General features: G+C 43.4%; 1 protein-coding gene across 12 annotated transcripts in view; it reads left to right on the forward strand.

Annotated features, from left to right (window-relative positions):
* The window catches only part of PTPRQ (protein tyrosine phosphatase receptor type Q), a 2012995-nt gene that overhangs the window by 1486084 nt on the left and 500973 nt on the right, over positions 1-25938 (forward strand). For all 12 annotated transcript variants that reach the window (XM_069629300.1, XM_069629298.1, XM_069629293.1 and 9 more), the window contains one exon: positions 7628-7749. In XM_069629300.1, coding sequence (XP_069485401.1) covers positions 7628-7749 — 122 coding nt within the window. The remainder of the gene's footprint in view (positions 1-7627; positions 7750-25938) is intronic.

Genomic DNA, 25938 nt, shown 5'->3' on the forward strand with positions numbered 1-25938 from the left:
CCATCCCTGGTTATGCTTGGAACTGTAGGACATGTGGTCTTCCTAAATTTTTTAATCGAAAAAAAAACTACAAGTCCCAGAATCCATATGGAAACAACTGAACTGTATGACCTCTCAAGCATGGGGAACTTGAGATCCCCGACTTATCATGGCACTTCAGAAAGGGGAAGAGAAAGGTTTCTTCCAAATTGGTAATCTGAAACCGAAATTCGTCCCTAAATGTGATGTTTTCACTCTTTATTTTTATTTATTTGCATTTTTAAAGGGCTCACACAGCCGAGAGTCATTGATGTACTGTTACTTGAATATGTCTTAGTTGCGTATTTATAACACGCTTAAATACCCAGAGAATTCTAAGCACGGACCCGGGGATCGAACCTGTGTTGCTGTCTTGTTTTCAAGGCGAGCATGTTGCTGCTGAGCTAACCTCCCGGGACAACTCATATTTCTGAAATTAAAACATGCACTCTGTTAAATGTTACAAATACATCTGGCATTTTGAAATTGTCTTTGCGATTGCAAAACGCCAATTTCAGCAACAGGACTAAGGTTTTGGATTATGAGGAGACAAGTTTGTGGAAATGTCCCCGGAATAATGGAAAGTGAGACAATGTGGGGTGATTTAGAAAAAAAGGATAAGCTCTAGAGTGAATGGGCTCCTCCAAAGCCACAATTTACCCCTCCCCATCTCGATGCCAGCGTACCTCACCTGAGAAAACTGCACAACTTTGTGTAAATTGGTTGTGAATACATTCTGCCACTAGGCCCATAGCGTAGCTCTTAATTAGGTTTTGTTCACGTGCCACTGCCCCGTTTGGTGTCTCATTATAGTACCACTCCAAGACCCAGTACACCATCCAGACCACCATGGCATATATGTGAGGGCGCACTACACAGGCCTTGCCTGCGCCATCTGTAATGTATCCTGTGTACGTCCTTTCTGTTAGAAATGGTATCCTCGTTGTCCAATAAAATAACTACAACAAATGACATGGACAGAACACATTATATTGGATGTTTCTTTTCTTTCATTGCAGAGAGGACACTCGGCAAACACACAGTGGCCCTTTTGCAAAACAGCATCACAAAGTAGACAGTTGGGATGCTCCAAAATAAGTCCCACAAACGAAAACACATCTTTCAGCTTTTTTCAAGGGAGCCCAGCCCAGAAGAGTAGTTCAGTGTATGCAAATGTTCATTGAATAATGCCGATTTATTTTCAATAACTCAGATTGTGTGTATGGAGGATAGGTAGCGTCACGTTAAATGTCCCATGATGTTGGTTGAAATGACTTGGTGTAAAGTGCCGCCGTCGGCTCGGGGGATAGTTATGGCACCGTCTTCTTCTTTCCATTGCACATACAAGAGGCTGCGTTTTCTCATTTCTTTTACTTGTGCTAAGGTCGGAGGAGTTTTGTATGAGCTGTCACTCAAGCTACGTTAGTCCAAAAGCGTGGCAAGCAGATCGACCTGACATGCCACAATCCGGGCTAGCATATTTCCTGTCACAGATTTTCGCTGAGGAAAATGTTCTTGACTATTTGAATCTGACAACTGTAGATGTTTCAGTTAAGCCTTGCATACGCATAGAGGTGGCTTGTGGGGTAAGATCCCCTAGTTAAGTACTGCAGGTGGGGGGGACGGAGTAATCAGGTGCACCGTTCTCTCTTTCTATTGTACTTTAGAGAGGGGGGCTTCCATTCAGTTTTTAACTCAATTTAACATTGACATGGTTTGATATGAGCCATTGTGCAGGAGTCGTTATTCTCTACACAGGTGAAGCTCAGAACTTTGATGAACCCCAAACAGGATGCAGCATATTTCAGATGACGTAACTTCTTTGGGTGATAGCACTGTCAGGGCTAAAGGGGCACTGGCGTTATTGAATTATTTACACTTTGTCTGACTTTAAGACTGCGCTGAGCTAAATTGGGGCCTTTGACCCACCCATACAATATCTCTCTCTCTTTCACACACCCCCCTCTGAAGGTTTGCGCGAAAATGGCTAATGTGGCTTTTTTTACTCGATATCTTTCCGAGTGAAAGAAGTTGCTAAACATCACTCCCATCTATGCACCAGTTCGCTGAAGGGACCGGCTGGACTTGTGGTGCCAAGTGGTCTTGAGTACAGGTTTCGACAACACTTGAAATGCCATTGTATGTATTAGTGCATAAACAAGGCGTGTGTTCTTCTGCACATACTTATAACTAATGGTACTTCTTGGGGAGAAGACGTATAGACAGTCACACATGTCAATGCAGAAGACATGTTCATTGTTCAAGTAAAAAATAACTAAGCAAATAGAGAAAATGTTGAATAACCAGTGTTTAATCTTTCGTAAAGTCTGCACTAACACACCATAATTCAACATTAATTAACTAGCTAATCAGGCTCATAAAACCTTAAACTGATCTTAAAATAGTCTGGCATTTTCTACTAATGTTGCCTAAATATCTTATTTAAACAATGTTTAAACCTTCAAATAAATGCACCTCTCTCATCTGTTTACTAACCTGTTTTGCCAATACTATTAACTGCCAATTAATGCATATTTAACAATATCTTGACAATGCTTCTGCAGGAAAATTTATTAGAATGTCCTCTTGTTAAAAAAAATGAAAAGTGTGCCACCATGCATTCATCAGCAAAACCCCATGATTGCATTCAGAAATTCTAAATAATGTACTATTGTTGTTCTACCTAACTCTTCTTTTGTCAGCGACTGGTTTTGGTTTGTGGGGAGCAGGATTCGCTGCATTTCTATTTTTGATGTTGCTACTTAACCACATTTGCCTTCTGAGGGCTAACGGAAGTGTCTGTGATCGTCGAGTGGGGTCAGACCTTTCCATATCCATCCAGGTTCACTCAGCCTTTTCTCAGACTCAACAAGATACAATATCAACCCATCTTCCTGTATGGCAGCTTGGCAGTGATATGGGTCTGCTATTGTTGTGAAGTCGGAGTAACACAACATTGCACACTGCCAGTGTTTTGCAATGTCTCTGCAAGTTCCGACATCTGAACATATGTTTCATGCAGGTACATGCATCACACCGGTATTTACTTGAAGACCTACAGCAACACTGTGGAGTGTGCCCTACATTTAAGTGGCACAGAGTCATCCAGTGCAGGTGGTATGTGTTTCCTGACTGACATCTTCATATTGCACGCCCCTACTCGCTACCATTGCCCACCCCCTGCAGTGCACATCAAAGCAGTTCTTTATTGTCTGTTTCTGTTTTGAGAGATGGGAGCAATGGCAACTTGGAATCTCCAGCAGTCGCACCAAATTAGATAGTCAGCTTCCCGGAGGCAGTGTCAGTCTGGGCACCGCGTGGAGTCAACTTTGCCGAGCGGCTCACTGCAGGGATGGGCACAGATGTCTGTGTTTGGGATCTTGGTTTAGGGGAACCACGTAGATTAAAAAACCTGAAACATCGTGGCAAAAGAGAATTTTGTCTTCAAGAATACCTAAAAATGTAAAAGGGGCCGACCACAAAATAATTCAAAAACGCTTTGCTCCGGTTCCAAAAAATTTGGAGGGAAAAGATTTCCTTTATGTCATTCCTAGCACTCCAATGAGTGTTTCATTTATCACAGCCATTTTCACTTTGAAGTCTGAGGTATGATGGATTGATGTCACATAATACCATTGGACGACAAACATGGCCGGTCGGAAAGATATGTCGCGATATATGAAGTCGCAACAGTAATAACCAACAGTGCACATACAGAACAATGCTTGAAGCCATGGTGCATACATGTAAACACAGGGCCCTGTTTGCCCAGTGATTTTGATTTGGAAATCAGGCCCAGGCAGCCAAATTAGGGCATCCCTGCTTGCCCCGTTAGCAGGTGACATAGTTTAAGTGAGATTATTTAAACAACGCACTTTTGATCATCTTCACACATGCTTATTGATTTAGAATCTTGGAACCACAAGGAGGAGCCCTGGTCCAAAGTTGCTATTCCGTAAGGGAGGCAGCGTGGGAGTGGCGTGGAGGGTCTCATGGACACTGCAGGCTCCCCTTGGAAACATCCGGGAGAGAGTCAGTAGCTGCTGACACGCTCCAAAGCCAACGAGCTGGTGCAACAGCACTGACACTCACAGGGAAGTCCTTACCATGGCTTGTTTTGGTGACAGACTTGAGGGACTGATATCCTTCAATCCTCTAAAAGCATCTTCATTCTAAACTGCGAGTTGTCTACACATTGTTGGCACACCCAGGGCTGTATTACAGAAACTCCCCACTGGTCCTTGTGCAAATCTGCATAGTACTAGTGACAGGGCAAATCTTGCCTTTGCATAAAAACATTTTTTCAATGCATTTCTGCACCAAGGCAAAGTATTCACATTGGGAAATATTGCCCTAGTGGAAAAGCACATACGTTTTTGTTCACTAGGGCATTATTTTCCCTACCACTAATACTGTGCAGATTTGCACTTTTCCAGTAAAAAGGTTTGGTAATACACCACCTGGTATTCCAAAATGGGACCTGCTGGCCTAATTTTGTAACGTGTCAGACGCGATGATTCACGGACATCGGCCCAATGAGGTTTTATAAGCCCTACTGCATAGCAAAATATGAGATGAAATGAATAGGATCTAATAAACCCAACAGTGCACTGCATTAATCCATGGCATGTTGCGTGTGTTCACTGCATAACGAACCTTTCCCTGACTTCGCCATTTGCATCACCTTCTTGGAGTTATGTGATACGGCAAAGTAGACTTAATAGAAACAGCAGAACAGTCTCCTGCCGGGTCCTTTGCCTCTGATCATTCTCTACTGCGGATTAGAAGTGTGGTAGCATGCAGCGTGTGAACTCCACGTTCTTTGGGCTCTTGGAAAGTGTGAGACTTCTTTAGCAGGTCTGTCACCCAGCAGCTTCTCTTTTGCTCCATCCTATGTCCATGTTAATCTGCTTCAATTTTCTGATTACCCATCTCTCCCTCATGATTTTCCCCACCGTGCTCCTCTCATCGTTCTATTGCTGTAGGCTTCTCATTTGTGACCTTCTCTTTCGTCAAGGTCACTCTCCTTCATCTTCTCAGTGGGCTCCTACTTTCCTTTGTCTCATTCTCTTAATCTTCCTTTCAAAAGAAGGACCCTCACTGACTTTTTAAGTGGAAGGATTGTTTCTATAGGGGTGTGTCGAGGGTCCTCCTCCACCTCTGCCAGCACAGCACCTACTATTTAGGGTTCGAGCAGTCACACACTTGAATGGATTATGAAACTCAAGAATGCATTTAAATTAAGTATTGGGCATGTTAAAACATTGCATTTATAGTCACAAGTGATATGATGGATACCCTTGATTATAAAATCACTAATGCCAGCATCATTGGCATACCTACGGACATTTCTAATGACGTCTTCGATGACATCACTGCTAAAGTTTCATAACTTCCCAAAACAATGCTTGTTTGGATTTCTGGCCCTGCCTTGATGACAAAGATACACACCATGTTCAACCCTGCACCTCATTTAATTAAGAAGTCCTCCAGATGGTACAACAAATTCCTATGCTGTCCTTTGCAAAGCGATTGATTGATAGAAGAGAGAGAGAGCAACTGGACTGGAGAGTGATATAAGTCCAATGCTATCAAGTAAAGTGACCGAAAAGCATTATTCTTCTGGCTTTTATAATGGAACTACAGAGAGCACCTTATGCAGGAGAATCTTATTGACTTAGGAAAGACAGATGGGAGTGGTGAATCACACATCTATATTTTCCCGAGCATTTGCAATACTTTACCATTATATAATGTTAATCAAAGGGACATCTGAAGATGTACATCTCCTTATTTAACACTGAATATGTCTGACAGTACAAATATTTAAACAAATACAATTTAATATTGCAATTGAGCGCTTTTGGAGTGATCACACCCATAACATTTTCAGACCCAATATAAATGAACAGGGCACAATATCAATAACAGAGAATATCAGTTTTCAGAGTACTTTAGAATGGCACCCTTGGCCAGTAAGGTTGATCCCTGGCACAGATTTAGAATTGAGAGACAAATTTACAATATGAAGAGTCAAATTCAGATTTCTGAACATCTCCATTGGGTTACGATCAACCCTAATCTGATTTGATTTGATGTGACGTAACAAAAACGAGAACAACTGATATTCTCGCATTTTATATAAAGTTTGGTTACAAAGAATGTCTGCCTAACTCGTTATAAATCCCTTAACTCTAGCAAATGTTAAAAACCGGTAGCATATTAATTTCTGCATCAGCGTAGGCCAATGGCAATTTCCCAAACTGCCACCGGTTTCAATCCTTAGGCTAGTATTCAAGTTCTGATTCGGACATCTATGAGGCGGGGACCTACATGATTGGCTGCAAGGATTATTGTGCCACCATTGAATAGTCCAACCCGTGGATATTGTGAAAATCAATGATTGGACATAGAACCCTTCAATCAATACACAATGACAGTGAGAATAATCTTGCAGGTAATGATTGACAGCCCTAACGCATGGCCAACATGTTTAGCACTAAAGGCAAGTTTGTGAATATATTAATATGAGAATCACTTTTATTGCCAGATGTCCAGACAAATGTTGTGCCACTTTCTCAAAATCCACATTATACCCACTCCCTGGAATTTGGTGAACTTTAAAATATCAATTTGTACTTATATTTTGAAAAACAATCATCAATTGGAGTCCAAGTTGAAAAGTCAGAAGCAAATTGTTGATACCCCCACATCGACCTGGTTAGCAAGTAGTCAAGCAGTAGAAAAATCATGATTTCAAAAGGTATATTTGGACCCTAGATTTGGCTATGAAACAATATAAAGGTGATCACTGCGTTTGGTAAGATCAACCAAGACAAGTCAAATATGGGCAGTCTTACCAGGAGTGGCTGGCCATATCGGGTGGCAATGCCCGGAATCATCTACTTGGAGGCCAGAGCAGGGCATTTAAGGAGAGCTAACGGCTGTTGCCACCCAGTTGGGCCAACCACTATTGGCGTTATTGCCATGAGCACCTTGGCATAACCTCTCTGGTGCCAACGTGATTATTGTTGATGAAAATGTTTGCCGCAGGCAACATAGCTTTTTTTTTAACAATTAAAGAACGACATCAAAGATACGAAAAAAGGAAAAAAGGAAAAGGTGCCTCTGAAAAGTCCTATTTTTATGTTTTTGGTGACAGAAGCTAACAGTAGCGGAGGAGAAAGGTAAGTGGCAATATTTTCCTTTTTCTAATTTAATGGGGCACGAGGAGACATGGACCACAGAGTGCGAAGACAGCCAGCTAGAGGAAGTAACAGCTTTATGTGAGCTTTTTGGTCTAATTCTGCCTGCATTCAAAGCGGCCTAGTTGGCTGCTCAGCGTCAGCCTGGTGATGATTTCTGATCGCCCTGGTTCGTAAGAATTGGTGACATGGCTTCACAATTGTCTTCAATCCGGATACTATATATCCGGTGGATGCTCAACTTTTTGTAGTAGTCTGAAATTCCAGAACATGCCTCTTTTACCATCTTTTGACATCCTTTGTATGCTGTAAGTTTGGCATTACTCTCTTTTCAAAGTTTCAAGAAAGGTCTCACCGAACATGTTGTTTTCTGACTTCACACGTGATTCTCTCTTTTCTCTTAGCTCCAGAAGCACCTCCAGAAAATGTGACTGTGATGGCCTCCTCGAACCACAGCATCATTATCAGCTGGAAGGAGCCTGCGGTCATTACAGGGCCAACCTCCTACCTCATAAATGTGTCATCTGTAAGTAATGTATACTCGGCTACATCTGGAAAGTTCTTTCCCTCGAGCTTTGGGAGACTTTATTACTGGATCATCTGTAATATCCATACAAACACGTTGAAACATGCCCAGTGCTGGATAAGATTTCATATTGTATTCATTTTGAAAAAAAGCAGTTATTAGTGCGGAAAAAAGGGTGACCACATTTTACGAATAACCCGTCCTTACCTGAGCAACAATTTTACTCCACACCTTTTTTGTGCTGGGCATTCCTTTCACTGCAGGGACCCGCATGTCGAAATTGCTTAAAATGTGTTTGTGTATTATCTCTCTCTCTCTTTCCATCTCTCTGTCTCTCTTTTGTCTCTCCCTTCTTCTGTCTCTTGTTTCTCCTTGTCTATATCTTGATGTTTTTCACTCTTTCCTGTCTCTCTTTTTCTCTGCCACACATTTCCTCATTTTTCACTCTTACTTACTTTACTCACATCTTGTTTTCCGTTCCGACGCTTACCTTTCTGTTTTTTCTTTCTCTGTATCTTTTTTCTAATCTTTCACTGACACCACTTTTCCCCCAATTTTCACTATCTTGATCTACTCACATATGTTTCCCTTGTATGCGTTCTCCTTCCCTCCCGAGCTCTTTCTTTCGTTTCAGTCTCTTTTGCTTTTCTTACCATTTCACAATTTCCCTCATTCTCTTGATTGTGGCGATCAGTATATTTCTCTATCCCTCTTCCATTACTCTTTCTAATTTTCTTTTGTTACTTCCTTGTCTCCCATTGCTCCCTCTTTCCCTACTTTTCTCACTTTTCACTCTATTGCTTTATTCACACCCCATCATTATCTTTCCCTCACATCTATTCTCAATTTCTCTCTCCCAGTTCGTTCTTCTTTTTCTCTCTAATTTGTACTATGTTCACCTCTAATCACCCACACTCTCTTTCTTACATGCCCACCATTTAATCCGCAAACTCTCTGCATCAATTAGACACGCACGCATTCTGCACTGTGTGCTTTTTACTTTATTTATTCATGGCTGAATTTAGAGGGTGAGTGGAAGAGAGGAGTATTCAATGATCTAGTCCATTTGGTCAGTTTGCTTTTTTGTCTCCATCAAGTGAGCTTTTTTGCAGTAACGTGGAAATGTATTGGTGTCTCGGGTACTGGGATTGTTTTAATCAGTTATTCAGTGTTGACTTTTTGGATGCCAACTAATGTGTCTGCGTTTAGGGAACTAATTGGCATGGAACAATAGACATAGATTCAATTTCTGAATTAATGCTGTTAGCAATAACATTAAAAACATTTCTCTTTTGTTCGTTTCCTGTGTAAAACAATTTGTAAATTGCTAAAAGGAATCTCATCAATGCAGCTGGTCAGATGATAGTGAGTCCTAGTTCTACCTTTTCATATTTGAGGGTGAACTGCAAGCCACAAGTTCTAATTCTTGCAGTGTGGTGACAGCCTTTCATCGTTTTGTGGTAGATAAATTAAGTGCACAACTAAATTGGGCAATAGTATACACCTGTTAGGAAATCTGTTAAGAAACAACCAAAATGGTTGTAGCAAACACATTTTTGCAAACACTACAGAGAAACCAGTAATTATATAACCTTCATCGTGAACATGTGGCTTATCATTCTTTACTAATCTAATTTTCTAGATGTGATGGTCCCGTTGGAACATGTTCATGTGGGTGTTGCCCCCATGACAGTTTTAAAAAATAGTGGTGGGCTCTACGTACTGTCGTATTCCTGTACAAAAATCCTCCCAACTCAGAATGAGTTCCTCAGTGGCAGAATAGCAAAACATACTTAACGTTCATCTAAGTGATCTACAATTCACTTACAAATTTAATGAACTCCTTAAGTAGGTCAGGCTAAGAGAAGGAAAAGAATGAGGGGGAGAAAAAGAGAGAGGCATAAACACAGTAGGTATGTTCAAGCATGCAGATGTGAGCACCTGGATAAATGCTGGGTAATTACCAAAGCATGTCAATGTTTCAGGTACCATACAGTTCTTGATTATGGTTCCCAGATCCAGTAGTATTGATCAATGGTAGTCTCTTCCATTGAGGAGCTTTTCTGCAAAGCTGCTTCTGCAATCAATTCCTAGAACCATGCTTCAGTGCCGGGTCACCCATAAACACATCAGTGTACATTTAAGCATGTGGGCGTGATCACCTGGATAAATGCTGGGTAATTAGCAATGCATGCCAATGTTCAGGTGCCATACAGTTCTAGATACATTTAACATATTCAATTTATCAATGCCAGCCCCTTTTATTGAGGAGAGTTTCTGCAAAGCTGCTTATTTATTGATTTATCTATTTAAATCACAAGGAAAGCAATGGATTTTTGACACAGATACGCTTATAAAGTTTACCATTTACAACAGAGAGTTGGACAATGGTGCCTTTACAATGGGGTGAGAGAATGTGACTTGAAGACCAGATGTTACACGGGAAGGTGGAAACATAAACCCAGGATGAGGACAGGACACAATGACAGAGGAATGGGATGGTGGAGAAAGTGCTGGATTAAGGCTCAGAGTTATGGAAAAGTGCTCTAGGGTTGTTCATGATGGGTAGGGAGAGAGGAAAACAGGGTGATGCCGTAGAGTAGAGTGCCAGGACACATGTTCTTCAGAAATAAGGAGAGCTTTGAGGTTGGATTTAAATAGTTCTAGAGTTGAAGTAGTAAAGTGAGGGTGAGGAAAAGCATTCCCGAGTAGTGGGGAAAGATCTTCAGATGTGAACTGCTGCAAGGCCTTTCAGTTTCAACAATAAAACCTTATGGAGCCAGGATTATCCCACTTTCTCTTAGTGTATCCCTCTGAACGGGTTCATCTAGTTCTTGCTTATGTGTATGTATGGTTAGGTGCCTGTATTAACACCAACACTCCAATATAATATTGTGTTTAGATTAGTACCTTCTTTAATACATTAAGTACTTCATGATAGGTCTTCTGATCACCCATGACCTCTTGTTACCAACATTGTAAACACAACCCCCTGTAGGAACGTTTCATGGAAATTAATTTCATAGATGATGTCATCAGTGATGTCATCAATTACATTTATGATGACATCTTTGATATCCTGGGTATTAGTCTTAGCAGTGCACAGTGGTGGCGCAAGTTATGGTTGCTTAGTTTACCAGATATGGTGAATTTCTGGGGTTTTTTGGTTTTACTTGTAACCTTAGCGTCTCTTTAACAACGTTTTTTCACTAAATTTCATAGGTTTTTATTAGTGCAACTTGACCATAACGTCCCTTGAACAAAGTGTTTTCATGGAATTTCATAGCTTTTTTATTAGTGCAACTTAACCATAACGTCCTTTTAATAAAGTTTTTTTACTGAATTTAATGGGTTTTTACCAGTGCACCCCAATTTCCTACAGATTCCTAATATCATACTTATAGCAGGTTTTTTTGGCGGATGTAGAAAGTTTGACCTTAAAACTCTGCCATTCCCCATCTACTACCAACATTTTTAACACTTGTACAAACCTTTTCCAACTTTTCCCAATGTTTTTGTGTTTGCAGACGTTCGCTAACGTGGAATGTCATTGCAGACTTTGTGTTACGGGACCATGCTCTTGCAGGCATTATGAGGACGTGTTTGTAAATGGCTCAGCACTTCGCGAAAGACTCTGTGCTTCGCGAACAGTTTGAAACTGCATTTTTTGCTGATCTAGGAAGTTTCATGCTGAAAATGTACCCTTGCAAAGCTCCTAGTCCTATTTTTACTCATTATCGATTTGCAATCTAGGACAGAGAACATGCTTTGAAGAATAGTAGCAGAACTGCTATTGATCTTCAAACATGTTATCAGCTATTGCCATCCCTTCTCCCCAGGAGACATCACCACCACCAGCTAGAGGGCCTACACAATGGAAAAATAAAATCATGCAGAAAACAATCAAGAGGACCAGTGAGATAAAGTAGAGGAAATGACTACCTCTAGCACCCAGAGAGAATTGTGGGTGTGGCAATTCTTTATCACCATTGGTGGTATACCAAAGGCTAAGGCTACCAAGGTGAAATGCACTGAGTGCAACGTTGTACTCAGTCGCAGACAACCTGGGCAGTACTCCTACGGGACAACCTCCATGTGCCACCACACTAAGTCCAACCACCGGAATGCTCTCAGAAAGGCTGTTCCCTTCTCAGTAAGTAGTACACTGTCTTCCTCTACCTCATCTTCCTCTACCAATACTACCACCACACAGGCTACTCCTTTGGGGCAAAAGATCCTACCACCTATCTTGCAAACCATAAAAAAAGATGTTGATCCATATCTTTCCAAGACAACAGTACTGTGTATATACTGCAACACACCACCCTGCAGGTGGAGCAGTTTTGAAATGCTTTTGAGGCTTTATTCAAGGAGCATGCGAAACACTGACCCCTAACTTAAAATTAACGCCCACCCAACCTATTCCCATGTCCACCTGCCCCACTATATCTGTGGTTGGTGTCCCTTCCCTACCCCCCCCCCACCTTACTTCCTAACCTCTCCTATAAATACAAAAACAGAAAACGCAAAGTTTCCTTTAGAACCACATTTCACAGTTTAAAAATAGAAGCAAAAAAAAATAAGCTTATAGAGTCCATCTACTTTCCATTAAAGTAGTTAGACTCAATAATATTTCCCAACATTCCCATTCGCTTTTTATACTATGCTAATGGAAATAATGGACAATTGTATACTAGAGAAAAAGAAAAAAGCACAGAAACAATAATGTCCCAAATACTTTCTGTAGCATACAATAAGGACCGTAATCCATGGCTCTTTATGACTATCCGCGGCCTCCGCAGTCCCCTCTCTAGGCCACGCATTATTAAAAAAAAACAGATTGAACGTGCACACCATTGAACAAAACGGCCCTTCTACCCTTTTTCTGTTATGTTTGTAGCACTCCCTCTTTACCTGCTTTCAAACAGTCACCATATATCCACTAACAAGTTAAAGAAACTCTACATATAACCCTATCAACATATTAAACTTGCACACAACAACTGCATATGCATTGTGAGGTAAAAGAAATGCATGAATAGAAAGAGGAGTAGGGATTGCCAAGTGCTCATAGGAGCCCTAAATTAAAGTGCCAAGGGATGCCAAGGTGGGAGGCTATTAGCTACCTACTGGGGCAGAGGTGTCCCAAGGGCATGGTACACAGCTGCCAGGCAGTAAACCCACAAGGGCAGTGCTGATTGGGGTCAGGGATCGGGGATTCTGGTGTCAAATAGATATAGGGCCTGGAATCTGTAAGGTTCATGAGGGACCAGGACACCACTCTCAGTGGCAGTGGTATGCGTTAGCAGGGAAGGGATAAAGTAAAACAGGAACACAAAAGCAGATGTTCCATACTTTTCCAGAACTTAAGGAAGTCCAGCTCAAGTATAAAAGGAGCAGGAAAGCTGTTCGAAAGAGAGGCACCATCCGAAGACAGAGACATGCCTCCCGCTCTTCGTTTTAAAAAAGTGTTTGAATATCATAGTATGGGAGTTACAGCAGCGGAGGGCTCTAGCAGGGCAGTATTTAGGGAAACAAACTAGGACATATTGTAGTCCTTGCAATTAGCAGAAGCCAATGTACACATTGCAGGGCTGCAGCGATACGACCCATGGGCTTTAGGCCAAGGTTAAGTCTTGCAGCCCTGGTCTAGATTAGTCGAAGGGGACATAGGCAACAAAGGGGGAGATTAAGGAAGAGGCTGTTGAAGTAGTCTAGCCTACACAGGACCAGGGCTCTACCTACGTTCAGCTTCTGGCGGAAGGTTAGAAACGGTACAAAGCCTGTAAGGAGAGCAAGCTGAAATCATGGGCTTTTATTACACGCTCCAAAATGTAAATAGTAAAGGGGACAAAGTACTTAAAGATGACGTCAAGGTTTTTGGCCTTACAGGGTTGTGAGAGTAGAGGGCCCAAAGACAGCAGCCAGAGGATCGAAGAAAAACAGGGCACAGGTATCACAATAAGAAAGATCTCCATCCTACTGGCATTGAGACAGAGTTTGTTAGCTGCACACCATGCCTCGATGACGATAAAACAATCGGGGATAAAAACAAGGATAACAAATTAGTTCAGGGAAGTTTAAGGAAAGCTGTGTGTTATTCACATGACATTGGAAATGAGAAAAAAAGAAAGACATGAAGTGAACGAAAAAGATATGGAAGAGCCACAATTATAGGATACAACCCTGGGGTACTCTGCTGGTACACCATGAGGTGGTGCAGTGCAAACAGCCCAGTCCCAGCTGGGAAGGGCAGTTAGTGAGGAAAACAAATAAGCCAGTCCATGATGCTAAAGGTATCATATAACCGTTTCATGAGGATACAATGGTTCACCACGTGAAACGTGGAGGAGACATCAAGGAGTACTATCCTCAATTTCAATACAATCATAAATACCATATACACTTCAATTATATCATTCCACCATGTTACAAATACTGTATACTCCCCCTACAGTACCTATAAACATATTACCAAACTGTGTGTGTCCAGCGCCCAGATACTTGAGGCCATGGCCTACTACCATGGCCACAAGAATATGGCTACTGGCCACAACCACCACAATATAATTAAACCATATAACAAGTACATACAATACACCTTCAAATAACAAAATGCGCCCTGAACCCCTGCAATTGAAATGATTTCCGCAGACACCAATATTGAACGCGGAATCAGCGGCATCTGCAAACCCTTTTGCACCAATAGAAACAACTCCATATCATCTTTATTCCACTCCCCCACCCTGTCCATGCCCTTTTCCAGCCATCAAATAACCCCAAATGTGTTTCCACACTTTTCCCTCACCACGCTATCCTTGACCATTCTGAAAAATATGATGCAGTGCATGTTTTTCACCATCCAATCTGCAGGCACTTCCGATGTCCACTGACATCACGCCGGAGCCTGATTGGTTAAGGGGGTGTTCACAGACCGAATAGGGAAAGGAGTCTGTGGACCGGACCCAGATATCACACATTTTTCTAACCTATTTTTTGGCCAATTTAATTAGTGATATCTGGATTCGGTCCGCGGACTGACTTCCCTGTTGGCCTAGAGGGCGCATGATGTCTGAGGACATCAGAAGCACGCACCCACTGATTGGATGGTGTAAAGCGGGAAGTGCATCCGATTTTTGGATATATGGTCATAGGGTTCTCTCTTCGCTTTCTGCTGTTACAGAGCCCTGCCTTCCCTTTCCATGGTGGCCATCTTGGAAAAGGATTTTACTTCCTAAAGTGGGATGCCGCTTTGGGAACCCGGGATACTTCTGGCCTTCATCCCCCATTGCACGAAATGAGACGGGGATAATGGTCTCTTTATCTGCCCTTGCTTCGTTTGGGCCGTGAACATGGACTGCCAGGCCGTTATAGCCGTTCCAGTCCCTGGAATGGGGGATGAACGCCACATTATTCCCATTGGCAGAACACAAAATGCTCTTTGAAATGTTGAAAAATCTTATTGAGTCTATCTACTTTACTGAGAAATGTAAAGTAGATGGAGTCTATATGATTATTTTTTTTAGTTCTATTTTTTAACTGTGAAAGGTGGTTCATAAAGGAACCTTTCTTTTCCTGTTCATTGATGTATTTTTTTTTGCAGGAGAAGTTAGAACGTAAGGTAGGGAGGGAAATTAGGGAAAAGGCAGCAAGCAATAATATGGAGGGGCAGGTGGACAGGGGAAGATGTTGTGTGTGTGTTATTTCTAAGGTAGGGGGCAGTGTTTCTCATGCTCCTTGATTACAGCTTCAAAAGCACTTCGAAATGGCTTCCCCATGCAGAGTGGTGTGTTGATGTATATACTGAGGACTGTTGTCTTCGAAAGATATGGACCAGCAGCCTCTAGCTGGTGGGATTTTGTGTCCCACAGAAGTAGGCTGTGTGGTTACAGTATTGGTTGAGGAAGATGAGGTGGAGGAAGACAGTCTACTACTTGCTAAGAAAGGAACAACATTTCTGAGAGCATTGCAGTGGTTAGATTTGGTGTGGTGGCGCATGGAGGTGGTCCCGTATGAGTACGGTCCAGGTAGTCTGCGACTGAGTACAGTGCATTTCACTTTGACAGCTTTAGCCATTGGTACATTCCCAAAAGTGGTAAAGAACTGCCACACCCAAGATTCTCTCTGGGTACTAGAGCTAAGCACTTCCTGTACCTCATCTTCTTGGTCCTTTTCATTGTCTTTAGAAGTACTGCACTTTTTGTGTTGTGTAGGTCCACCAGCTGGTGGTGTTGGTGGCTCTTGGGGAGAAGGGATGGCAATAGCTGATGCCATTTGTAAGATAAATAGCAGTTTTGCTAATATTCTTCCAAGTATGTGCTTTGTACTAGATTGTTAATGGATAATGAGTAAGAATAGGTGTAGGAGCTGTGCAAGGGTACATTTTGAGCTTGAAAGTTCCTAGATCAGTAGACAATGCAGTTCCAAACTTTCCTAGAAGCACGGACCAGATCGCGAAGTGTGGATGCGTTCACAGACACGTGATCATGCTGTGCGCATGCGGACAGTCATGTGGCCCTGTCCGGAAGGTCCGCGATGATGTCAGACGTTCGTGCTTGTCGACAGACGCACAAACAGTGTAAACATTTGCAAAAAGTGTATAGCAGTGTTACAAATGATGCTGGAAGGTGAGGCATCACAGAGTTTTAAGGTGAAACTTTGTAAATTGGACAAAAATGTTGCTAAAATGGGATAAGTATGATATTAGAAAATTGTAGGGAAATCGCATGCACTGGTAAAAACCCATGATATTCACTGAAAAAACTTTGTTAAAGGGACGCTATGGTTAAGAAACCTATAAATGTCACTGAACAAACATTGTTAAAGCGAAGTTATGGTTAAGTTGCTCTAATAAAAACCTATACAATTCACTGAAAAAACATTGTTAAAGGGACATTATGGTTAAGGTGCACCAATTAAACCTATGAAATTCAATGGAAAAAAGGGACATTATGGTTACAAGTAAAACCAAAAAATCTCAGAAATTCACCAGTTATGGTAAGCTAAGCAACCATAATTTGCACCAGCACCCTGCACTGCTAAGACTAACACCAAGGACATCAAAGATGACAGCACAAATGTCATTGATGACATCACATGTGAAATGTTTATGCAAAGTTGGGTTGTGTTTATAATAATTTTGGTAACAAGATCTCTGGGGTGATCGGGAGACCTATCACGAACTACCTGCGGAGTCAGGGCAGAGTCTGAGGAGCTGTTGGAGTGCAGAGTCTGTCTACCCTGTGGGTGTGCCTAACCTGCCTAACCTAACCTACAAAGACTCATTTTCCCCACGGGGCGGGCGCGGAGTCGGATCCAGTGGTCCTGTCTTGTCGACTGCCGTGTGCTCGCTGAACTTTGCAGTATAGTCCAACAATGCGTGATGGCCTGCAGGTCGGGTTGTTTTCTAAAACCCGCGCCCAACGCAAGCTGGAAGCGGCGGCGCCTACGGAGCAAACACCCTGTGTCAAGGAGCGGGTCCCTGCCGTATGCTCAGCAGAGCATTCCACGTTGCCCCCTGTGACTGCGAATGCCTCCTTATCATCGATAAAACCACTCATGCTGCAAGTAAGTGCTAATGTGCACGAAGAATGTGTAAATGACTTTAATTGTTCTGAACACACAAACAACGGTACCTGCGCAGCATCGTCCTCCCTTGCCGCACTCTCGAGCGATGAGCGTGCGCAGCCGGGTGGGGCCTGTGTGCTCCCGGCGAGCGCAGATGGCGTTGACGAAGAGGGCTTGGGTAGGGGGGCGGAGCCTGCCGTGTCTGGGGAGTTCGCCACTGCTGGCCGCCTCGCGTTACTGGACACAGGTGCGGTCTCCTCGCTGGGTGATGGGCCTGTGGGACAGGGCGAGGGGCGGAGCCTTGACGTTCTGGTGGGTGCCGACGGCCGGCTGTCTAGTGAAACTAGTGCACCGGCATCTGGTGCGGTCGTAGCCCCGCCTGCCTCTAAACCTAAATCAAAACACAAATGTAAACCCGGAGTCACCACGGAATAGGTTCTATAGTGCACTTGACATTATAAGCACTCCCAACGTCATGTCAGCTCTCCCTGGTGAGCCTGCATTCATTTATGAAGATGAAGCCGTTCCCGCTTGCGGAAACGAAGTTGCGTGTTCTGCGCCCCACGGCAATGCGAGGGGAGGGGGGTTGTCCTAGATCAAGGTGGCGCTCAGTCCCAATTCGTATGGAATTCCTCCAACCATGAAACAACAGCTGGAATCGAGAGAAGACAATCGCTGGATCTGGTCAACAAATTGCTAACCGACCTTACTCGTCTCAACAAAGAAAGAGCCTCCAAAAGCACATCAAACGGAGGGCCCGTCACGCAGGATCACGCAAAAGGTACCCCTGGTCTTGATTTCTGGCCATCTACAATGCAGCCCCAGGTACAAACTCTGAGGGCAAGTTCCCTAAGCAAACGCAGGAGACTTGATGCGAGCATATCGCCTAGCATAAGCTGTTCACAGAATAAAAAACTCAAAATGTCTAACATCTCCCCAAAACATTCCTTGGGTTCTCCAACTGTGCACCTACCATTGAGGCAAGCCACTGAAGCCCTCTCTCTCACAAGTGATTCCTCATCAGAGCAAGCCTCTACTGACTCGTCTATAATGGATCGCCCATATCCGAAGATCAGACGACCAGCTTACCGTGGCAGCAGAGGCCCGCGGTCTGAAGGTAAAGACTTGGAAGTACCAGGAACAGCTCAGCACGCCAAAGACCTACAAGCAACTATAATGTCCTCCATGGCCATATCTATTGCGCCATTTATCAAAATGTATGAGAACCTCAATAAGAACATAAAAGAGCTCTCATCAGTGGTCACTGCTATGAATAACAAACTATTGTGCATGGAAAACAAAAACTTTCACTGCAAGGAAGTGCTCCACGTGATACACAAAAAGGCATACTGGGCCCTTGAAGCCCTGTCTGAACACGTTAAAAATGCAAACCTGGACAAAAAACTACGAGCAGAAGTAGCCAAAGAGGCACTGGGCATCTTTCAACAGCAAAGAAAAGAGCAAGTTTGCCCAGCGGAGGATATCACTGGTGCAGAGCTCCAACGATGGCTCTCCCCGTCACACCAGCTCCATCTAGGAGTACCAGGGTGCCGGCTTCGACTAATCCACCCGAGAGTGAGCCAAGACGATCTAGCAGCATAGTTGTCCCTATTAAACCCACTGGATCCCCCCATGCGCAAGCTGAACTCACAGCTCGGAGCACAGAAACCCTGATGTCTAACGCATCTCACCCAGTCTCATCCAATCCCCTGGACCTCGTTTTGCTGCCTGTGTCCACTGAGAAGGACGGAAGTCCCCTCACCCAACAGCACTTAAACGCCCAAGCCCTGGACGTAAGTCAGCCTAGCAGCCTGTTTGCTGCTGTACTCAAGGAGAGTCAGGCTGAAGCGAACTTGGCACTACAAAACCCACAACTGGCCTCAACTTCGAAAGACAATCATCAACCAAGCGTCGTTTTGTCAACGAACACTGTCAACGTCACCAAGTGTGCGGGTCAATCTTCCTCCTGCTGTATACGACATCTTCAAGGATCCTGCAGATACCCAAAAGGCCACTCCAGCTAAGTCTCAAGCAGCAAGTGGATTAGCCAAAAAAAAAAAAAACAACCGTCAAGGAAAGTGAGACGCGGAAACGATTCACGAAAATTCCTGCGTAACATCAAAACAGTTAACGTAACTGTCAATGGCTCCATCGTCAAAGATAAAATCATTGAAAAAAAGCAGGTTGTGATTATCGATAAACCTGTCTTAATGAAACTCGAGGAGACACATACCTGTATCAGTGACGGCTAGGACGATCTGTTGAACCTATCTGTATATGATGACAAAGAACTCACTGCCATGGACTTGCCAGCGGCACCTGTCCAGGGTGCATCCAAGCCGCCATCCACCTCATCCTCTCAGAAAGCTCAGGAAGTGTTCAACAGACCAGCACAGGGCGCTGGTAAGACCATACCTGCCATACCTCCGCAGACCCCCCAACAGGCGCACAACAACGTGATCCCTCCTAAAAAAACATTCAGAACCTGTCAGCTGATTCAACCATTGCCCTTGCCTCAAATAGAGATAGGTCATCAGGAGCCTCTCTTCTTGACCTTGGATGCTAAACGACTGTTGCTCGCTGCTAGGTTCCCTATAAGGGGTCCCCTGCCAAGCGCGCAAGTCGCCACAGAGCTCCTGTTAGACAACAACATGCTGCAAGTTGCTAAGCGAATGGTACATCCTGCACCTACCGGCGCACTAACAGAGCGGAAATCAGAGAATAAGCTGCCTTCCTCCACAATCAACTACCCAAAGAATCAAACAGAGAGGAGGAACAGCATAAACACACACTCCCAAAACACAAACACGAAAGGGAGAAAACCACAACCACTCACGACACAGGCTCCCCATCGCCTGATACTAGAACGAATAGAATCTTCCGATGACTTAATTCTGAATCGACATAATGTGCTTTGGCTGTGTCATCTGATCCCCAGCTTAAGAGCGATCGAATTGGAAGATCTGAAAATTATGGAATTTCTCAACGAAAAGAAAAATGATGCTGTGATTCTACATCTACAGTCGAAGCTCATAGCAGACGCACTGTTGGATGCTGGCCCAGTGCTGATGTCTCTGGGGTTCGACATAGCCAAAGCAGAAGGAGGCGGCCGGCTTGAATCTGTCAGCTGATTCAACCATTGCCCTTGCCTCAAATAGAGATAGGTCATCAGGAGCCTCTCTTCTTGACCTTGGGCCCTAAACGACTGTTGCTCGCTGCTAGGTTCCCTATAAGGGATCCCCTGCCAAGCGCGCAAGTCGCCACAGAGCTCCTGTTAGACAACAACATGCTGCAAGTTGCTAAGCGAATGGTACATCCTGCACCTACCGGCGCACTAACAGAGCGGAAATCAGAGAATAAGCTGCCTTCCTCCACAATCAACTACCCAAAGAATCAAACAGAGAGGAGGAACAGCATAAACATACACTCCCAAAATACAAACACGAAAAGGGAGAAAACCACAACCACTCACGACACAGGCTCCCCATCGCCTGATACTAGAACGAATAGAATCTTCCAACGACTTAATTCTAAATCGACATAATGTGCTTTGGCTGTGTCATCTGATCCCCAGCTTAAGAGCGATCGAATTGGAAGATCTGAAAATTGTGGAATTTCTCAACGAAAAGAAAAATGATGCTGTGATTCTACATCTACAGTCGAAGCTCATAGCAGACGCGCTGTTGGATGCTGGCGCAGTGCTGATGTATCTAGGTTTCGACATAGCCAAAGCAGAAGGAGGCGGCTGGCTTGAATCTCCTAAAGAGAGGGCTTGCAGCAAAACAGTTCTTGCAGCGAGTCGGAACCTAACACAGTAAACGGAAAACAGACCAGTCACAGACGAGAACTTAGTTCTTGGCCTGGACCGCATCAAAACTCTGACTCTGCGGAGTCAATTCACATGGGTGACTTGATAAGAATAACAGTTAACGGAATGACGAGCCCATCAACCTTATGAGAAGATGGGAACACTCTCAGCACTACAACCTACAAAGCCGATGACTGGTCTTGGCTAGCTGCAACCCTACATATGGAAGCGAAGAAGTAACGCCAGGAACCAGGGAGAAACAGCATCTGCATTATGGGCTCTTGGAACAACAAGAGACTTTATGCACCTGTTCGAAACAACATGGGCCACAGATTTAGATATCCTGTGATTACAAGAAACTTGGCTAACACAAAGTCCACTCTTGGAAGGTTTCGAAGTAGTAATCAACCCAGCAATAAAGCAGACAAAGGGCAGACCTATGGCTGGGCTTCTCTTGGCTGAAAGGAAAGTGTCTGGACTTCGGATCCTGAACTCCTGCAACCCATCTCCATTTATTCAGGTCTCTACCATTAGTGTTCCACATAAAGACATTAACAAGGAAAGACGCGTGCATATCATCAACTTATATTGGAATCATTTGTCCAACGACGAGCTGTCTTTTATCGATCAAGTAACAGCGTTGATCGATGACTTACTTATAAAGGAGCAGCCGATGGACCTAATTGTATGTGGAGACCTAAATATTGTCTGCATTCCAAACACAGAACGAATTGTCGGCAACAACAGGGGCGTGAGCAAACATGAACAAGCTGCGTCCCATTGGTGTCTGGAAATGGACCTTCGAGGGTTGATAATGCTCAATGGCCAAACGACAGGCAACATCCCGGCCTGCCCTACGTGGAGACGTCTTGACCAAAAATCGATTCTCGATTACATATTTGTATCTGAAAACATCCATAAGAGGTCGATGAAATTAGAAGTCATCAAAATGAAGCACAGCGACCACCATATGGTACAACCTTCAATTGACTACCACACCTCGTATGCTCAGGCATGCTGGCCGTTTGCGGTGAGCACGGGTTCTGTTAGGATCCGACTAAACCTCTTGGACACAGAAGTAGCTGCTATCACAAGCAATTTCCAACAAACATCGGAGTCCCTGGAATACCAACACCTCTTGTCCAACTTTGAAGAACGAAAACACAACCTGAAACACGTTGAGTTCCGGCCTAAACACAAATTCGACGTGTCGTTCTTCAAGGGAAAAGAGCTATGCGGCAGGAATTAAGGAACCTAAAAGGGCCATGTACCGTCTCCATGCGAGGGAGTAAAAGGGTGATCAAACAAAAATACAGGAACTGGCTTAAAACACATGCAGCCACATTAATGCAAAACGACTCAGAAGACATGCTGCTAAAAATAGCTGGCAAAAACTCAGCCACCTACTGGAGTCTGATAAACAACACCATGGCTCTTCAACATGCTTTACAGGCTAACGCAGTCACAGAAGCAGAATGGGCCATGTTCTACACAAACCTATTCCGTAGAGACGTATCGTTTACAGTTTGTGAACCCACGGTGCTAAACCAATGGGACTTGGTGTTTGAGCGAAACGACATACTACACACAATCAAAAACGTGCGTGAATCCAGAGCTCCCGGGACAATGGATTAACAAACTATACGCTCAAGGAAAACCCAGAACTTTGGACAGACTTCTGCGTAATCCTGTTTGACAGAGTCATCAAGAGTCGATCTACCCCCAAGTCTTGTAAAAGCGCTGTGGTGGTCCCAATTTTTAAAAAAGGGGACCAAACTAATCCAAAAAACTACAGACCCATAGCGCTCCTCGACGTCTTGGGGAAGATTTACGCCACTCTCCTGCAACACAAACTCTCAAAATGGGCTAATGAATCCAACCACGTAGACCCTAGACAAGCTGGGTTTGTAAAAGGGGTTGGATGCAGTCTAAACTTGCTATTGCTGAACCTACAAAAGATGGAAGCAATCAGATCCAACTCTAAGATCTACCTGGCACTGATAGACCTGTCACATGCATTTGACAGCATAAATAGGGAGATGCTGTGGAAAAAACTTACCAGATGGAATTGCCCCCCCCAGTATAGTGGATGCTATTCGTGAACTACACACGGACACTTCCATCAAGATTCGTCTGGATGCGGAAGGCACACTGTCTGCCCCTATCAGTACACACAAGGGGGTGAAACAAGGCTGCCCTTTGGCAGCCATCATCTTCAATCTCTTCATATCTGATGTAAATAAGGCATTCAAAGGCGCAGCCACGTTTCCTCCAAAACTTCATGGCTCGCCCATTGACTACCTGGTGTACGCTGATGACCTTATTCTGATAGACTTGACTCCCATATGTCTTCAGCGCAAACTGAATTGTCTCAACACCTATATAACAACTAATGGACTCCACATCAATTAACAAAAATGCGAAATCTTAATCCTAGAGAAACTACAAGGAATCAGTGGACGAAGAAAGAAGTTCAGTTGGCGCCTTGCTAATGATCAACTGCAGACTGTAAAAAACACCATACACCTAGGCATGAAGATCAGTGCCAGCAGAAATGACGCGCCTTGGGCTGAAGTTGTGAAAAGCAAGTGCCGGCAGATGGCATGCCAAGCATCGTTGATCAATAAAACATTGGGAAATTCTAACTAAAACCAACCATCACGTTTTTCCAGCAAAAAGTTGTTCCAGCCCTAATCTATGGTGGAGAAAACGCATTTGGCTGCACAAGTGATGTGTGGAACTCACTCGAAAACATATTTTGGACTTGAGTCCTACAGCTTCCTAAGGGCACCTGAACCGTCTGCCTACGGTACGAGTTTGGCCTTATTTCAATCCACGCAAGAGTTACCTGGAATCTACTGAGCCTGTTGAGAAAAACGATGGTGAAAGCGCCAGTGGCCCAATTCCAAATACAGCACAAGCCCAACAGTGCCAAAGCACATACCATTCTTTTTAAATGGAACCTCCTCTGCCAAGCTCTCTTAAAGGAGTACGACATCACCCTCCTAACGCTAATAGAGAATCCTGATCTGGCAAAGTTGAAAATCTGGAGAGCAGACTGGATTAACACCTGCGATCTGAGAGCGAAATCAAAACTGATGCACGAGGTCCCAAGTGAAGCTAAACACGCAAGATCCCTGTACATGCGTTTTAGGCTAAATATGTTAGCAACGAAAGAGCGACTGGGTACCTGGTCGAAGCACGCCGACATTGACCTTACGTGCAGATTTTGCAGTAAGAACAAGGAGACTCTAAAACATCTGATGATGTCTTGTCAAGAATTCCAACAACAAAGAGGAATCCACTTTGGGCCGATGATCAACGAGCACCAGCTCATGTGTGCTGAAGACTGGTGGAAAGCACTCTTTGAGAGGCCTAACAGAGCAGTTCTATTTGCACTAACAAACTTTCTTCGAGTGCTAAAAGGCCGCTTGGACGACCAGAAAGCAAACTTAGGGTGTAAGTAAAGCTGTAAAACCTGATGGAGGAGTCATCGGGCCTATCATCTGATCACGTTAAACTAACTATGATCTCAGGATTGTTAATGTGAAGAGGAGAGAGGGAGGAAGGGAGGGAGGGGAAAAATGTTTGTTTTCTTTTTAAAGGTTTGAATAAACCAATAAAAACATATTTAAAAAAAACATAAATAAACATAGGCAATGGCTGTAGCATGCACCATAGAAGTACAATATTTATAATCTTGTAATTTTGGATAGTAAAATAATTAGTGCTACCTTATCAGAGTTTTGAGTAATGTTAAACATGTAATAACTAGCTAACAATTCAAGACTTACTACACACTTGTGCTAGTACAAACACTACATATGAAGACCCACAATGCATACAAATCAGAGGCACATACAGGGAAACTAAAGTATGGAAGAAAGAAACAGCATCATCAGAAAATGTTAATAACATTAAAGTTTATCTTCATGTATACAAATGAATTGTGTGTTTGAGGCCTGCTTATTGCCCCATGTATGTGCACCATGAGCTGAGACCAAACCCTAAGGAAAGTACTTTAAGAACATATCACAAGGTTAACATCTAGATATATATCACCTTTTGAATTTTACTATTCTGACTGTCAGTGTACAAAACCACCTGGCCTTGATATGTCAGTAAGTAAAAACGAACGGGTGTTAGTCTTAGCAGTGCACTGTGGTGGCGCAAGTTATGGTTGCTTAGCTTACCATAACTGGGAAATTTCTGAGGTTTTTTGGTTATACTTGTAACCAAAACTACATTCAATGATGACCTTAAAGAGGGCCACTTAAATTGCATCGGCACTGCAGCACTCCAAATTTAAAGCCAGTAGCAATAGACGCTACAATGTCGCCCTTCATAAACTCTCCAAACACTTTAGAAATAAAACAAATGTGGTCTTTCGTAAACAGCTTAAAGGAGAATCAGTGGACACCTATATGGCTGTTCTAAGAGGATTAGTGGATATGTGCAAGTTTACAGGAGTTGCTGAAGAATATTTAAGAGATTAATTGGTGGTCCATTCTGCTGATTCCCACATTCAGCAAAGATTATGGCAGGCCAAAGACCCCACTTTACACCAGGTGTTGGAGATTGCCAGGATGCCAGGACTATGGAATTGGGTGAAAGGTGCATGAAGACAGTTCTAAACAAACAAGAAGCAACAGAGATCAAGAGTGTACAAGTGGAAAAAGATGACGATGGAAAGGATGCCATAACATTGATAAAAAAGATGTCCACAGTGACTGCAAAAATGAGACCCTCTGAAAAACCTAGAAGAGAAAGTGAAAATATAATGCAATGAAGCCGCTAAAAATGGTTGAGGTAGA

Source organism: Ambystoma mexicanum, chromosome 12 (assembly GCF_040938575.1).
Source record: "Ambystoma mexicanum isolate Mex_15411 chromosome 12, UKY_AmexF1_1, whole genome shotgun sequence".
Taxonomy (NCBI): domain Eukaryota; kingdom Metazoa; phylum Chordata; class Amphibia; order Caudata; family Ambystomatidae; genus Ambystoma; species Ambystoma mexicanum.